The sequence below is a fragment of the Elephas maximus genome, chromosome 2 (assembly GCF_024166365.1).
Source record: "Elephas maximus indicus isolate mEleMax1 chromosome 2, mEleMax1 primary haplotype, whole genome shotgun sequence".
NCBI lineage: Eukaryota > Metazoa > Chordata > Mammalia > Proboscidea > Elephantidae > Elephas > Elephas maximus.
Window position 1 is genome coordinate 63,028,212 of NC_064820.1, and position 17,570 is coordinate 63,045,781.

The 17,570-nt window shown below is 39.2% G+C and overlaps 1 protein-coding gene across 2 annotated transcripts in view; it reads left to right on the forward strand.

Annotated features, from left to right (window-relative positions):
* The window catches only part of RAB3C (RAB3C, member RAS oncogene family), a 308,656-nt gene extending 299,804 nt beyond the window's left edge, over positions 1-8,852 (forward strand). For both annotated transcript variants that reach the window (XM_049864094.1, XM_049864085.1), the window contains exon 5: positions 258-8,852. In XM_049864094.1, the coding sequence (XP_049720051.1) occupies positions 258-445 (188 nt within the window). In that variant the 3' untranslated portion in view covers positions 446-8,852. The remainder of the gene's footprint in view (positions 1-257) is intronic.
* Positions 8,853-17,570: the final 8,718 nt, after the last annotated feature.

Sequence of the window (17,570 nt, forward strand, 5' to 3'; positions counted from 1 at the left end):
TGATAGCATAAATGAATCAGTGGAGAAAAATAAAATTTGGACATCACCAATTCTACTTTATAACCCCATTGTTCATAGTTAATGGGGAGCAAGATGGTAAGTGGAACCTCATGCTCACCTCTCATTTCTTACCCAAACCAAACCCACCACCCTCTGCTGCCCCACCATCAACCATTACCATCAAAAACCATAAAGTCCCACTTAATTTCAGCAGAAGCATGTAATGACCAAGCTGTGCTTCTGTGTGTTTCTTCCAGGGTTTGAGTTCTTTGAAACAAGTGCCAAGGATAACATTAACGTCAAGCAAACATTTGAGCGCCTTGTGGATATCATCTGTGACAAGATGTCAGAGAGTTTGGAGACCGACCCGACCATCACTGCCGCAAAGCAGAACACAAGACTGAAGGAAACCCCTCCCCCACCACAGCCCAACTGTGGCTGTTAATGTCCCCATACGCACAGGCAGCTCCAGTGGGTTCATCTGCCAACAAACAGCATTGATAAATGGTCGATTAGCCTTCATTTATACTGCCTAATAATTATTTGAGGGAAGTTTTTGATGTTGATGGCTCATACATGCATTCAATACTTAGGAGATATGCTGTGTTCATATGTGGCAAATGTGTGATCTTAAATTTGTAAGGACTAGCCATCTATAAACATCTGATATTTGCATGTGACTAGGTATTTGTCTTCTAGGCTTTTTTTTTCTTTTTTCTTCAAATTTCTTCTCAGCTAAGCTACTGTTGTGACCTCAGACAATAATATCACCACAACTGACTTTTGTGCCACAGATTCAAACTATGCTCTTCACTTATAGAGATGATAACTGAGGGACTGTGTGTGTGTGTGTGTGTGCACGGGCACACTTGCACCCATGTGTGTGTATGCATGCGTGCACATACATACACATAAGCAGAGAAGATTTCAGGAGACCTCATGTCTTCATTTGCTTTACTCTTAACTAAAATTAAGTGGAAATATTACTCACAATCAGGGAGACTGTCATGGGGCTGGTTAGTTTACTGCTCAGGAAATGTGTCTATTTTTCTCTGTTAATATCTGAGGAGACCACTGACTATAAGGAAATTGAAAAATTGTTTTTATGGTCCTTGAAAATTTCCTAAGGCATTAACATGACTGGAACTAGAATGAAACAAATTTTAGTTTACATGTTTAAATAAGCAATTGCTCTAACCCAGGATTACTATTTCCATGGGCTCTACCCAATGTTCTGAATATTTGGGGGGCATTAAACAGACTGAGGAGTCTCTGAGGGATGCAAACGATTAATATGCTCGGCCGCAAACCTAAAGGTTGGCAGTTCCAGTCACTCAGAGGTGCCTGGGCAGAAAGGCCTAGCGATCTACTTCTGGAAAATCAGCCATTCCAAACCCTGTGGAGCAGTTCTACCCATACACACATGGGGCTGCCGTGAATCCGAGGTGACTCTATGGCGGTTGGTTGGTTGGTTGGTTGGAGCAGACTGAGACTTATCTGCTAAATGCCAATTATGCAACAAGCTTTTTTTTTTTTTTTCTTTTTAGCTAAAGAGGGTATGAGTATCTGTAGAATTCCAAGGTCTGGTCTCCCCCCGTTTTCTTAATGTCTTGCCCCTTATCACATACACACCACCACCACCACCACCACCATGGTCACTTTCTTGGAACCATCACCAGCTCTTGAAATGGAGGATTCGTTGAAGCTTTCTTACACTCCTCGTCCCATAGGGTGTAGGCTTACTTCCCCAGCCATTGCCTTCCACTCAAAACACAGCTAAATTCTAGTACCTAATTAGATGTTATTTAAACACTGTCTCAGTGGGTCCCAGGTTGAAGAAAAGACAATTTTCATCTCTTTTTCAATGAAGCTGTTCATAACTCTAAAGAGTATCCCCATTGCGTAAGCTCTAATCATGCTTTAGTTACTCTGAGAATCCTCTTTGGAACAGAGGATTACAGAAACACTCAGAGTGCCATAAGCAATTTGAACATGGGAGGAAAACCATTCAAAAACCCAGATATTTTATTCTAGATTTCCCGAAGACCATTATGAATAACAAGCAAACAACAAATTCCACCAACTGGGCTGAGCCCTGAAGGGAAAGCCGGCTTCTGTATCCTTGTCCGGCATTAATTGCAGCCGGGATCATAAAAAGGCCGCAGATACTGTTTGGTGGATTTGGAAGGACAGGTCCATCAGATCGACTTTCCTTTTTTTTTTTTTTTTTGGTGGTCATGTTAAAGGTTTTTCTCTCTCTCTCCGAAAATAGAGAAGCTTCCCATGAAAATATTGGGTGGAATTTATTGGGCAAAGGTACTGATCAGGAAACATGCATGTCTAAAGATGTCTCTGTAAGATAAATGCCTCGTCAGGAAACTAGGTCACGTACATTTAGTAAATTGTTTTTAGCTGCCTTTGAGTCAGCACCCAGCTTATGAAAGCCCTGGGTACAACTGAAGGCAACACTGCCCAGTGCTGCACCATCCCATGCTCAGTTGCCAATCGAACCGTTGTGATCCATAGGGTTTTCATTGCTGATTTTCAGAAGTAAATCCCCAGGTCTTTCTTCCAAGTCACCTCTGAGTGGACTCGAACCTCTGACCTTTCGGTTAACAGCTGAGTGCATTGACCATTACACCACCCAGGGACTCCTATTAGTAAGTCAGAAGATGAAAATTATAGAAGAGAGCATTAGCGATGTTTTAACCATGTCTGTGTTATTTCTCAACTTTTTAGCTTAAAATTCCACTAGTTGGTAATAAATTTCCACTTTGGCACCCTGCAAGGCAAGCCTTACCTCAATGAAGATAGAACAACATTCATGTTTTATTAGGTTTTTAAGAACAATCAGCTTCAAAGTCACAGAAATTAATGTGAGAGTAGAGGGAAAGAGGGGGGCATAAAAGCAGATTTGTTTGCAACAGTAGCCCCAGTGTCAAACATGCCAAAGTTTAACTATTTTATGCCAGTCTGGGGAACATGATGCAGCAACAGCAAGTGAGTCAATTGCCAAGAAATATTTAATACTTTCTATTGCCCAGCCCCCTTTGGAAGTGAAGCCTTCCGGGTTGATTCTCCGTCCTGGAGCATGCACCGTTTTGTAAACTCCATTTGGAGTAATCGAATGAGAAATTTCCAGAGAGGATTGTCACAGGACTCTGTGGAGGAATGCCTGTGTTCCTTCTATAAAGCAGTGGGAAGAAAGGATTGTCTCTCCCTTGATCTCATCAAAAGATCCTGAAATTAAAATCAAATTTGGCAATTGAGGGACAAGCCCAGGGTTAATTAAGTGAGCTTCTATTGGCATCAACATATATTACTTACAAATCACAGTGCGCGTGAACGCACACACACGCGCGCGGTACACCTACATCAGCTCCATCTGCCCCAGCAACCAAATTACCACAGGCCATTTTTACCAAAGACCCATAAACCTATCTGAATTTACATTTAAAAGAGCAAGACACCTTGAAAGGTATATGCTTATGTTAGTTCCTAAATCCTAGCTATCCACCCCTTGTTGTCCTTGATGCAATTAAATTAGTGTTTGAGGTATGAATTTCTTTTGCTCTGCTGCTTATCTCACCACCACCACCACCACCACCCTCCAATTGTTTGTCAGAAACAAACCTTGAGTTGTTTTGAGCAGGTGCTTCCAAGAGCTCAGGAGTTGGAACATTCCTTTCCTTTCCTAATTCAACTGAAACACTGGATTGGAAATCATCTCCTGTAAATAGCCATCCTCAGAGTAGACCAGCGTTTTAGCTTTTGGAGATGAGAATAGATGTAAAAGGTGCATGAAATATCTTAAGATGGCAGTTTAAAAAATTAACATCACATCTATGGGCTCAAAAAAAACCCAAACCAAACTCAGTGCCGTCGAGTTGATTCCGACTCATAGCGACCCTATAGGACAGAGTAGAACTGCCCCATAGTGCTTCCAAGGAGCACCTGGCGGATTTGAACTGCTGACCCTTTGGTTAACAGCTGTGGCACTTAACAACTCTGCCACCAGGGTTTCCTCTATGGGCCCCTGAGAGGAATTACTTCAGGACAATAAATCAGTTCCTTGTGGCTGCCCCCACTGCACAGCTTCTACTGCCTTGATAAACTTCTAAGGACTGAGAGAACCAGAAGGTTCTTTGGCTCACTTGATGTCAGTAGCCTGGTAAATCAGTGCTAAGATTTTAATTTGGAAAGGAAACTCTTGAGTATGCCTTCAGTTGTAGCAGACAGCTACAGCATGGTCATGATAAAAGTGAAATCTAATTTCTACAATGTTACAGCTCAAATTATACAAGGCACTCAATAATGAAATACATATTTCACCAATTTAACTCTTAACCCAGATTAACTGTAGTCTTTGTGTTTAGCTTATATTTTTTAGGAGTCAATTTAAACTTCCAATTTTAACCACATCTATGCTGACAATAAATTTTCACGTATACAATGTTCTTTTTTAAAGGTAGAAATCACCCACTATTAACTGAACTTCTATAAAGCAACATTAATGTTGGAGTGTGATCTTTCATAATCAGTGGTTCATTGTGATGTGCTTTACCCAACACACATCTTAGTACATGGCGAGGATGTACTATGCCATCCTTTAGTCAGCCATGTGGCATTTGTGGGACTATATTAAAAATGTATCCGAACTCTACTAAGCTATACTAAGCTGAGAAAGCAGCTGCATGTGAAAAACTGTGATAGAAATTTTATTTTAAAGTCATGACTAAAATCCTTCTGGACCAAAAAGTTACTCTATGTTTCTTAATAATTTTCTTAGATTTTTGGAATGCTCTACTGGGTATTCTTGGTATTGCATTCTTGGGAACTGACCTGTCCTTCTCTCTGAAGAGTCTGTCCTTTTTCCCTAAATTATAGTTTTCATGACCGGTGACTTGAACTCTCAGTTCCTTGGCTGTAGACTCAGTGTGCCAAGTCAGGGTGCATGTGAGCGACTAGGTCCATGTGGCCTTTCTAATCAGCCTGAGAGGTGCAGTTTCTACAACTTTGCTTAGCTCTGCCTATCTGTACATAATACCCATGCTTTAGTTTGCCAGTACAATGGTGAAGTCTTTCTGACGTGCTCAATCATTTTATTATTAAGGTCAGCTTTTTAGAGTTCTTCATATTTTAGGTGAATTTTTTACCAATGTTAGTTAAGGGCATAGACCTGTTTTATATCCTGAAATGAATTGGGACAAATTAGGTAAAAGATGAAGTTTATGGCCAGAAAAAAAGGGCCTTTTTCCTTACATTGCACCTGAAGGGCTCTAGATTCTAGAAATACAGTATCCCCTACGGGGTCAAAAACAGGACTGGGGAGTTTATCTAAAATATATCTACCTATTGTTATTGGTATTTCTAAATAAATGTAGTTATTTTTTTTCTTAAAAGAACCTTTACAGAGATGCTTGACACTCCAGTCAAATAATATTTCCCTATATAGTAATAATATTATAAATAATATTAAGATTAAAATATTTACCCTTGGACCACACACATAGTGCTGCCCTCCCAACACACACACTCACACACAGAGATAACCTTTTTTAATTAAGGCAAAATTCCACATATGGTGCTTTCTCAGGGCTGGGGAAAAGGGAGCCTTTGTTATGTTCCAACTCTAACACATGTTGCTTAAAAGGGTCCATGAAATAGGTCCTTGACACTGATTTGATTCGATTAGTCTGTGTGCCTGTGAACATAATTAATTCCTGTTGAACAGAGAGGGTAGAGAGACAGCATTATTTTGCAAATATTCTAAACAACAGAAATGAATTTAACTTCAGCCAGGACTAAAGTATTGTGATCAATACCATCTAGTTAGTGGACAAATCAAATATTCTATTTGCGATTCTCTTTTCCGTTTCCTGATTTTGGGTTATCATATTAATTTTTTAAAGTACCATCTTCATAGAATGACAGGACCAAGAATAGAAAAGTGACTCAAGTTTCGCCATTTACCTCCTATCAGCAACCATTATTAGTGGAATCTCAGCTAGTCATTACTCGCTCAGTTGAGGTTTGGGGATTTTACCTGCACATTTCATTCCCCTGTGCTCATCTTTCCTTCATCATGGACAACTGAGAGTTGGCTATGGCTTTATCTCTTCATGGAACTATTTCCTGTATTCATGTTGTTTCAGGCTAGGGATTGCTTAGGTTCATGAATACTGTTCTTAAAAGACACAGACGTACATGAGCCACAGAGACACCTGGCCTTTCAGGGATGTGAGCGTGACCTACATCTGTCTGAGAGTTTCATACTTCCTCTTGTAAAAATGAAGTCTGGGGATTGTTTGCTGTACCCATGTGATAGCTTGCCATGCATTGTCTCCTCAACCCTAAGATGTGTGCTGAATGAAAACTGTCCTGTAATTCATGTTAATATATTGTTAATGTCAGACGTGATGTGATACCTTTGGACTGTCCAAATGTACAACTATTTAATAGTGTTTGTGGAACTGAAATGTCTTAAATGTTGCATGAAATATGTTATAAAAATAGATTTGTTTTCTATTTTTCAACACCTCATAATTGAGGGTTCATGGGCCAATAAGTGCAATATTTAATGACTTATCAGTGTATATAAACTAGTGTGAAAGAGTGAGTGGTAACGAATGTGTGAAGCGCTTTGATTGCTGTGTAACTTATTCAAATGATTTCTAGTAGCTGTATTTGTCTAGTGGTGCAATTTATACAGTAAATACCTTATTGGTGTCATGTGAAACTCCTCTGTGCCTATTTCAAAGTACTTTTTTTTTTCTATAAGACCAAGCACTTAGTATCTGTGAATACATGTCAATCTTATAGAATTGTGGAGTTTATTTTCAAGACAGAATGGCTGTTAATTTAATTTTATAAAGGCATTTCCTTCTTTATTTCAGAATTCTCCCAAAGCCTCTTATAAGATTGTACATTTTATTTAATTTAGGAACCTAAGAAAAAATATGCATGTAAGGAAAAGTCACTTTTTTTCTTCTCGGAAAGGCTGAATTCATGTTCTATCTACTAAGAATTTTTGCTCTTGTATTTGTGTGTGTATTTTATTGGTACTCAACCTTGTATTTTGTTTGCAAATTTAACATTATCAACCCTGGGAATCCTAAAATATCAATGTCTTTTTAGGTTGTAGCTAATGTTACATTCACTCTCTATTCTCGATTGTCCACACTGGTGATACAGGAGAAACAAATATCAGAATCCTTAAATCACTTCGGAATGTCATAAACTCATGTATTCATCCTCACATCCTCTTGGTTAATCCCAGAATTGGTGGCCTGGAATGTCACTGAGCAGGAAAAACAAGAAATTAGCCCTGGTTGCTGGATTACCAAAAGCTGTTAACGTTTATGTGTGTGATGTTTAAAGTAAGTCAAGCACCTTAAGCTCTGTTTCACCATTTCAATTTGTAAAGCAAAGCAATCATTTTAATACTGTGCTTTGCCTTTTCATTTAGTTAGCAGAGTAAGCCATGATACCCTTAGAAAAAAAACAAGTTATGAGTTGTCCACTAACAGTGGTGGAGGGCAGCTGGCTCTACAAGGCCATGGCCATCTGTATGTCATAAAAAGCCTTCAGTTTTCTCTGTGGCACTTGGCCTGAAATTGATACATGAGGATGTGCCAATCACACTAACTGGCTTTGGGCTACCAAGGGTGACATCTGGCCCTATATTAAATATGATAGCCTGAAATTTGTACTCAGCTCTCAAAATCCACTGAAGAAATCAAGTGAAGATAGGTGAAACAAGGAGATTAGTGAGGACTTCGTGCCAAATTTAAGAAAGAAAAATGGAAGATGGTAGTTGACATTAGAATGATAATTTAAGAGTGTAGTTAAACGTTTAGGTAGTCAACACAGTTATTGAACACCTACCACGTGCTCAGTGCTGTGGAATCAAACATGGAAGAGTTACGGCTCCTGCCCCTGATAAGCTTACTGACTGAATGAGGAACAAGACAAAATACTAGGACATAATCTAGGTGCTAAATTATGTCAGGGTATAGAGCACAGAGAAAGGGGGACTTATGAGGACTGGAAGAGCCAAGGATTGCTCCATTGAAAAGGTTAGGCAGGATCCTAGGAAGAATTAGGTAGCGAGGAGATTGTTCCAGACACATAAGCGGGAAAGGTCTCAGTGTGTTCCCTGAAAAGGGAAGGGTGAAAGACCTGACAGCTATGGGTCATTGTTTTTCTCAAGAGCACCAAACTGGCCTTTGAAAACCCCAAACTAACCTAGTTTGGCTCCCTGTGCTTTAGTCCCCGTGAGGAACACAAGATGTCGCATTGTCATATCCCTCTGTGCTGGTAGCCCAGAAGAGGCCACAAAACGCAAATTGCTTTAAAGCCACCTTAGAGCAGTTGATTTAGACATTTTACCAATGTACCAAACCATGAGACATTGTCTAACATAGTGTCACCCAGATAGATGTGTACCCAGAGGCTTTTCTCTATGCTGTCCACAAAAGGCACTAAGAAGTAAACAGATGAAGACTTCCTTTTGTAACCGGGCACTTTGGACACCTTCTCAGTGAATGTACTGTGGAACTAACTCTTCTCGAGAAAAAAAAAAAAAATTGAGTAAGAGCTTAATGCTTTCATATAGTGATTGTGATGTTTAGCTAAAAACTACTGCTGCGCGGCAAATATCGTGACTCTTCATGTCTCCACAAGAGCTCTTGTCTGGGTTTAAAGCTATGAAACTTATTCACATTGTGAAGTTTTAATTCTCCTTATTGAAATTAATTGTGTAAAGACTGTGTGCTCTATTAGGTATTCAGTTTGTATGTGAATTCTGTATGGAAAGTGGTTTTTGTTCTTTGGATTTGTCTTGTTTTATTTTTTGGAGAATACAATAAATATCTAAGAGACTATATTCCTGAATTCCTCGGCCTTAGTCTGATGAATTTTTTCATCTTCCTTCAATTTTCCTTACTTTTGGTCCTAGGATATCTATTGCCATTGCCTGTTACTTCCTTCTTCTACAACCCTGGGTAGAACACTGAAGCTTGAATTAGAGACACAAAATGAATAAATTTTAATTTAGGGCTATGAGTATCCAGCAGGGGAATTTGGACTTAGGTAAGGTATAGGAGTTAATTCCAAAACTTAAAACCTTTTAAGGTAAGTTACTTTTTCTGCCTGATTAACTCTGCATTCCTGAGTTGCAAAGCCCTTGACTCTAGAATCAAGAATGACACAAAGGTCATGTGTACACGGTCTAGGCCTTGGTGATCATTTTGGAGTGCTATTGGCTCAGGGTGAGAAAGGAGGAGTCAGCAGGAACAATGTGTGGATGTGTGAGTGGCTTGGACTTCTTTTAATGTCACAGTGCTTGATGAAATGATGTCAATTGTTGTTCAGGCTCTGATTGGTGTTAGGCTTCAGGACATGGCGAAGCAACTAGCTACTGCAGCATTCATATCACAGCCAACTTATTACCAGTTTTGAGATCCCTGAGGGTTCTTATTGTGCCATTAATGCTAATTTTACTTACGTTCTTACAAATATGTCTCTCATGGCCATTCCCAGGACTCTGCTGAAAATAAACCAAGTGAGAAGAGCCACACAAGTTGAATTATCTTCTTGAACTGAACTCAGTGACAGGAGGGCCACTGACTGGGGTAGACAAAGCAAGTAACATGCAAGGAATTAAAAATATGGGAAAAAAATACAAAGTTAAGGGCCATTCCAGTAATATTGTCAACAAACATTTACAGAATGCCTTCTATATACTAGTCTCTTTGTTACATAAAAATAAATAGGGTCCTAGCCCTCAAATAACTCATGCAACTGTGATGGAGGTAAGCAAATAAATTAATATTAATGAATTATGAATTATCAGTTTATAAATTTAATATTCCCTAATACTTCTATCTAATGAATAATTGAAATGTACATTAGAAACTTGTTTAATATCAAAAGAGCATACAAAAGTATCTTCTTTGAAATGTTATAGAATGTATTTGTTAAACAGTTACACAGTAGCAATAGGGCAAAAGCACTACATATGTTTCCTAGCTATCCTGAGGTTTTTGTGGCTTAATCAAATCCAACTTGCTTTATCCACAGTGCCCTCTACCTTCACTCCTCAGTAATAACACTCTTGCTTTGGATTTTTTTTTTTTTTTTTAATTGTGCTTTAGGTGAAGGTTTACAGAGCAAATTACTTTCTCATTAAACAATTAATACACATATGGTTTTGTTACATTGGTTGCCAACCCCACAACATGTCAATACTCTCTCCTTCTCAACCTTGGGTTCCTCATTTCCAGTTGTTCGGCTTTCCTGTCCCCTCGTTCTTCTCATTCTTGCCCCTGGGCTGGTGTGCCTATTTAGCCTCATATACATGGCTGAGCTATGTATATTATTGTTTGTTTTATAGGCCTGTCCAATGTTTGGCTAAAGAGTGAACCTCAGTAGTGACTTCAGTATTGAGTTAAAAGGGCGCCTGGGGGCCATACCCTTAGGGTTTCTCCAGTCTCTGTCAGACCAGTAAGTCTGGACTTCTTTTGTAAGTTTGAGTTTTATTTTACATTTTTCTTCAGCTCTGTCCAGGACCTTCTGTTGTGATCCCCATCAGAGCAGTCAATGGTGGTAGCTGGGCACCATCTAGTTGTACTGGATTCAGTCTGGTGGAGGCTGTGGTAGTTATGGTACACTAGTCCTTTGGACTAATCTTTCCCTTGTGTCTTTGGTTTTCTTCATTTCCCCCTTGCTCCAGACAGGGTGGAACCAGTAGACATATCTTACGTGGCTACTCACAGGCTTTTAAGACCCCAGACACTACTCATCAAAGTAAGATGTAGAACATTTTCCTTATAAACCATGTTATGCTGATTAAGCTAGATGTCCCCTGAGACCATGGTCCTCAGCCCTCAGCCCAGTATTTCTCTCCTTCAGGGAGTTTGGATGTGTCTATAAAGCTTCTATGACTTTACGTTGGCCAAGTTGTGCTGATTTGTCCTATATTGTGCACTGTCTTTCCCTTCAGCAAAGTTGACACATCTACTAGCTAATTAATGATTTCCCCTCCCTTGTAGCCACCAAAGATTGTTTCTTTCTGTGTGTAAACCTTTTCATGAATCTTTATAATAGTGTCTCATATAGTACTTGCCTTTTGTGATGAACTTATTTCACTCAGCATAATGCCCTCCAGATTCATTCATGTTATGAGATGTTTCACAGACTCATCATTGTTCTTTATCATTGTGTAGTATTCCATTGTGTGTATGTAGCATAGTTTGTTTATCCATTTATCTGTTGATGGACACTTAGGTTTTGGATAAATTTTTAAAAGGAAGCTATTATGTGGCTCTTTCTCAACAGCTTTTGGACTGTTACCTGAAAAAGAACAAACCTGTCACCCTCAGAAGATGCTAGCTCATTTGCAGCCTCCTGTTGCGTTTGAAAAAAGATCTTCTAAATATAAGGCCACAAGGCAGGCACTAGTCTTTGAAAACTTCTCAGGGACCCTCCAGCTCTTAGTTCTCTTATTCTCCTCTAACTTTCTTCTCATCCCCACTCTCTAGTGTCAGTTCAAAGAATCTTTAGTCTGGTGGAGATGTAGTCAGGCTGCTCAACTTTTCTTAACTATTTTTATGCATAAATATTAAACTCAGGGTCCTTTAGGGATAGGCTTTCTTGTTGCTGTGTATTAATTCTAAATCACAGGTAATTTTGACTCAAAACTATGTTCTCTATTTTTGTTTAATAAATTATCTCCCCCCTAAAGCAATTCTGCTGACTGATTTGAAGAAAGGTAAAGGGTATGGAAAATGTAAGGAAGGTGGTGATGGGGCGTGGGGGAAGAATCTGAATTAATATTTCAGAATAACATCCTACTAAGCAGACAATGATAATGTAATTTGACAACATAATATAAACCAATATAGAGGTTAAACACCAGCTATTATGAAAGCACAGAATAGGAGCAATTAACCCAGACTGAAGGCGAGGGTTGGGATGTTCCAAGAAGGCCTACTAGAGGAAATGACTCCTGGGCTAAAACTTATAGGAGGTGTAGTAGTTGTGCAGGGACAGAAGAGAAAGGTGGTTCCAAGCTGAAAGAACATCAAGTACAAACAATGGAGCTGTAGCAGAGCATGATATATTTAGAGAACTCTAAACCTGTTTATATAGAGTGACCAAAGGGTGGGAGAAAAGGAGGAGTCCAGGAATGAGATCATGTAACTTGTCTGAAATGCTTTGAAAATCTGGATTTCATCCTCTAGCTCTAGAGAACTCTTGAAGGAATTTAAGCAAGGAAATTATTTGATTAGATTTAAATTTTGAAAGACCTCTCAAAAATGAAAAGTAGACTAATAGGGAGGCAATAGTATAAATAGGAAGACCATTAGAAGCTGTTATAGTAATTTAGTAATGATATGCTTGAATTAAAGTTGGGACAATACTGTCACAATAGGAGTAGAGAGTAGGGGGTTCGTGAAATTCAATTTAGAAAGTAGGAAATGATGACCAGTAGGATTAAGGAAGAGTGAGAGTTAAAAATCAAGGGTGACTCTCAGGCTTCTGGCTCTGTTGATTAGGTGGATGTTAGTGTCATTAGCTAAGAGAAAAAGTAGAGCAGGAGCAGCATACGAAAGGGGGAAGATGAGCTCCATATCAGAAGGTTGTGTTTGATGTTTCTGTGAACATGGAAATGTTGAACTTCAGTAAGCATTTGGGTGTATAGTTCTCAATCTCAGAATAGAGATATGGACAAAAGACACTTCTGGGAAGCAGAAGTGATAACCATAGGTGATGATATACAGATGATAGTTGAACTCTGGGAGTAAAGAAAATGAAATGCGGGAGAATGTTTTGAATGAGAAAAGAGGGGACTGGGGGCTAGGGTATACTACATTTATAGATAGCTGAGAAAGGGAAGCTCAAAAAGGAGACTTGAAAAAGAAGTAGCCAAGGATATGGAAGGAGAATCAAATGAGAGCAGAATATGACAAGCCAAGAGAGGAGAGAGTTTGGAGAAAGAAGAAGTGATCCACATTTTCATATTAAAATATTATGTGGAGTAAAATTAAGATTGTCAGTAACCTGGGCAGAAGCCATTTTAGGACAGACACGGGGGAGAACAACAGATTGGATTGAGATGAGATGTAAAGAGTGATGATAAAGACTGTATACTATTCTTTCAAGTATTTTGAAAGGAGGGGTCTGTGGAATGAGGAGAGGCTAAGGAGAGTTTTATTTCCAAAATGAGAGGCTTATACATAGTTATAGGTTGATGAGAAAGCCAGTAAAGGTAGGATTTGAAAATACAAGCTAAAATTTATACTCTCCTACCCAAGTCTTATTCTCCCATTTCTACTCCTGTTCCTATCTCCTCTACTCCCTCCCGATGTATCTTACCAAGGTTTATCTGCAATCATCTGAGCTGACTGTATATTCTCCAAATTGCTGCTAATTCTGTAGGGTACAGAACTTTCCACAACTGTTAATGGTGAAACAAGAACAACCATTTTTGAGGTTTATTCTTTAACAGAAGCTAAAATTGTTTATTGATTTTTTTTTCTTATAATTTGCAAACCAAGAAAGTTTACAAATTATAAGAACTAAGGAAAGATCCCCCCACATGTCTGTCAGTTTGTTGTACTGTGGGGGCTTGCATGTTGCTGTGATGCTGGAAGCTATGTGAAGAGGACTTGAAACACTTACTAATGAAGATCAAAGACCACAGCCTTCAGTACGGATTATGCCTCAACATAAAGAAAACAAAAATCCTCACAACTGGACCAATAAGCAACATCATGATAAATGGAGAAAAGACTGAAGTTGTCAAGGATTTGCTTTTACTTGGATCCACAGTCAACACCCACGGAAGCAGCAGTCAAGAAATCGAAAGACACATTGCATTGGGCAAACCTGCTGCAAAGGACCTCTTTAAAGTGTTGAAAAGCAAAGATATCACCTTGAAGACTAAGGTGCACCTTACCCAAGCCATGGTATTTTCAATTGCATCATATGCATGCAAAAGCTGGACAATGAATAAGGAAGACCGAAGAAGAATTCATGCCTTGAATTGTGATGTTGGCAAAGAATATTGAATGTGCCATGGACTGCAAAAAGAACGAACAAATCTGTCTTGGAAGAATAACCAGAATGATCCTTAGAAGCAAGGATGGCGAGACTGCATCTTACATACTTCGAACATGTTGTCAGGAGGGATCAGTCCCTGGAGAAGCACATCATGCTTGGTAAAGTACAGTGTCAGCGAAAAAGAGGAAGACCCTCAAGGAGATGGATTGGCACGGTGGCTGCAACAATGGGCTCAAGCATAACAACAACTGTGAGCATGGTGCAGGATCGGGCAGTATTTCGTACTGTGGTACCTGGGGTTGCTATGAGTCGGAACTGACTGGACGGCACCTAACAACAACAACAACAAGGAAAGCTCTACCCCTGCTCAACAGTGCTGAATACATAGTTCAATGTAATAGAAGCCAGAAACTAGTCAATCAGTTAAGTGGGTGACAAGCCCAACTGAGCTGAGGTTTTAAATTGTTCTGTTTCCACCAAATCATAAGCATTTGCAAATCATTTGCGGTAATAATGAAGGTGATCATGTTTCTGAAAAGCTGGAGCTGCTCCTTTATAATTTTCCTCTTATTGGGCTGCACCAGGTGTGATGCATTCCTTGTAGTCAAAATCACTTCAGAGCCAGTATAAATTAGCATATCCCTCAGCATCTTTTTGCCCTCACCTCTATTCACGGAGCAGAAAAATCAAAAAAGAGGGGTCACTCAATGAAGAGCAAGCCAAAATTAAAAGGGTATTTAAAAATAGAACTCTGGAGAGACGAATGGTGTTGGTAATGGAAATTCTGGAAACTGACACATAATCATAGGCTTAGCAAGGAAAAGGAAGGCATTCGGAAAAGAACATCTGTTGACACTTGAGCTGAAGGGGAAGTCAATTTTGTAATGGGAGGAGGAGGGAGACATTTCTTACTAATAGAGTTTTGAGAGTTTGAGCAAGAAGTCAAAGGTTGGTTTTAAAAATACAAGTGTCTTGGAAAACCAATTACATCCTCTGGTGTCATAAATTCCAATACTAGTACTGCAAATAAAGTCTTGACAAAAATATTCTTCAAGGATTTTATGTATTATCAAACATAAAATGCAATTACTCTTAAGATACACTTACATATGTGGGTGTTTTCCTTAACAGCCTCTAGAATTTACAAAAAAAAAAAACTCTTTCTAATGGACATTTCAATGTTTCTCTCGTATACCTGTCTGTCTGTAAATGGATAAATGTCTAGAAGGATTTTGCTGTACTGTCAGTAGAAAAGACAAAAAAAAAAAAAAAACTTCAAATGACAGTGTGACATAGAAAAGTGCAATTACAGCTTTTTGGAATATTTTCAAATTAACTTAATTTCCATTTTATCTCCAGGCCAGCGCCATGAATACAGTGATCTGAGTTTGAAAGAATCTACTTTTGAGTTTAAAGTGTAAATCGTTCATTATTATAGCCACCAGAGTTACTCCATGATCTAATAATTAAAATTAAGTACAGTTTTACGGTATCTTCGAGTTTTCTTTCAGGGGCATCAAAGTGTATTATTTGATTCATCTCTTCACTCAATATTTAAGAGCCTTTTTTTTTTTTATGCATCAGGAACATACATATAGTTCTTCATAACCCTCTGAAATTCTTTCCCATATGAACAGCAAGTTGGCCAGTAGTTAGCTTTAGCCTTGTAGGGGAAAGCATCAACCAACCTAAGTCAGCTCTGTGGGTAAGATCCCTGTCTCTGCCTTGCCAATCAAACCAGAACCTCCGGGGATAGGGTCCAGGAGCAAGCATTTTAGCTTCTCAGGTCTTCTTCCTGTGGTCCAATGTTCTGAAGCACTAAGAAAAATCAACAGGAAATAACACAATTCTGTACAGCTTTCCCAAATATGGAGCAAATAACTGCTTTCTTCACCCTCAAGAGTTATCCAGTTCTTTAGGGATAAGTACACTTTCCCTTCCACCGGGTCCCTATCCTCGTTCAACCAGGAGTTATTAAGTCTAAAAGTAGCAGTTGTGTTATTTGCATTAAGCTCAACAACTGAGAGTACAAATTTAGCGCTGGAAGAGCTAGTTAAGCCACGGCAACATTTTGAGAAACGATCCACCAAACCAGCCCACCAAACACACTATGAATGGAGAATTAACCATCAAAGTGGTTTTACTGGTCTTTAGGAATCATCTCCCTTTTTCTTTTCAGGCCATTTCTAATTTCTAATGGTGCCCCATAAGGTGTCCATTCCTCTTGTCGTAACAGTGCAGGAGCATTGCATTAATTTTACTTTTGGTAGAATTGGCAGAGGGACCCTAAAGAACGTGCTTTCCTTGTGGCTATGAGTAAGTCATTTATTCTCTGCACAGGCCAATGTGAGAGGCGGCCTCTAAGATGACCTGCAATTATCCCACCTCTGGTAGCCATGCCTGTATAGTTTTCTACTGCTGCCGTAAAAAATTACAACAAACTTAGCAGCTTAGAATAATACCACTTATCATCTGACAGTTCTGTAGGATAGAAGTCCTATACAGATCTCACCAGACTAAAATCAACCTTTGGGGGCTGCATTCCTTGCTAGAGGCTTTGGCGATAAATCCACCTCCAAGCTCATTCAGATTGTTGGCCCAGTTCTGTACGTTATGGTTATAGCACCGAGTTCCCTGTCAGCCAGGAACAGTCATTATTCCCAGAGGCAAAGGCAGAATCCAGATAAGAGAAACCAACATTACCATAAACTTGGGACTGGCTTATATAAATTGGAGGAGGAAAATCTAAGGTGGCAGTATGTTTGCGCACACTGAGAAGAAAGACATTGCCTTTCCCTTTGTTAGCTGTAGCACTTACTCAGGGAAATGTTTCTCAAAGTGTGATCCATAGAGCCATTCAGGATGGTTGAGCTTCCAAAACTATTGCCCAGAGATAATCTTTAAAACTTAAACCAAAAATATCCCCTGAGTCTTCTTGGAACCAAACAGCAGTTTAGCTTGACTAGTATAGGCTTGCCCTGAGTCCGAATTGACTTGACGGCAGTGGGTTTAGTAAAGCATGCCTGCCTTGAACATTGTGCTCTTTTAAGAACTATCTATATAGGATCAAACTGAGAACAGCAACTCGAAAGGTTAGATAGGAACCTTATTGGGCAGTGAGTTTCTGTTAATGGTGTAGGAACAATTCAGAAAAGGAGAGTAAGAATGGTCGCACAACATGAAGAATATAATGAATCTCACTGAATTGTACAAGTAGAAATTGTTGAACTGGTGTATGTTCTGTTGTATATATTCTCAAAAACAACAACAAAATATGTATTTTTTTTAAAGTGAAGCCCATGGGCCACTTAAATTAGAATCACCTACAATGGTTGTTTAAAGCGCAGGCTCCTAGGCCTTTTTGATTAGAATCATCAGGGAGGAAATATGCCTTACTAATAAGCTTCTCAGATAATATTTATTCCCATAGAAGTTCGACACTGATTGACATGGTGGTTAGGGATGCAGGCTTTGAACAATCTACATTCAAATCTCACCTCTTC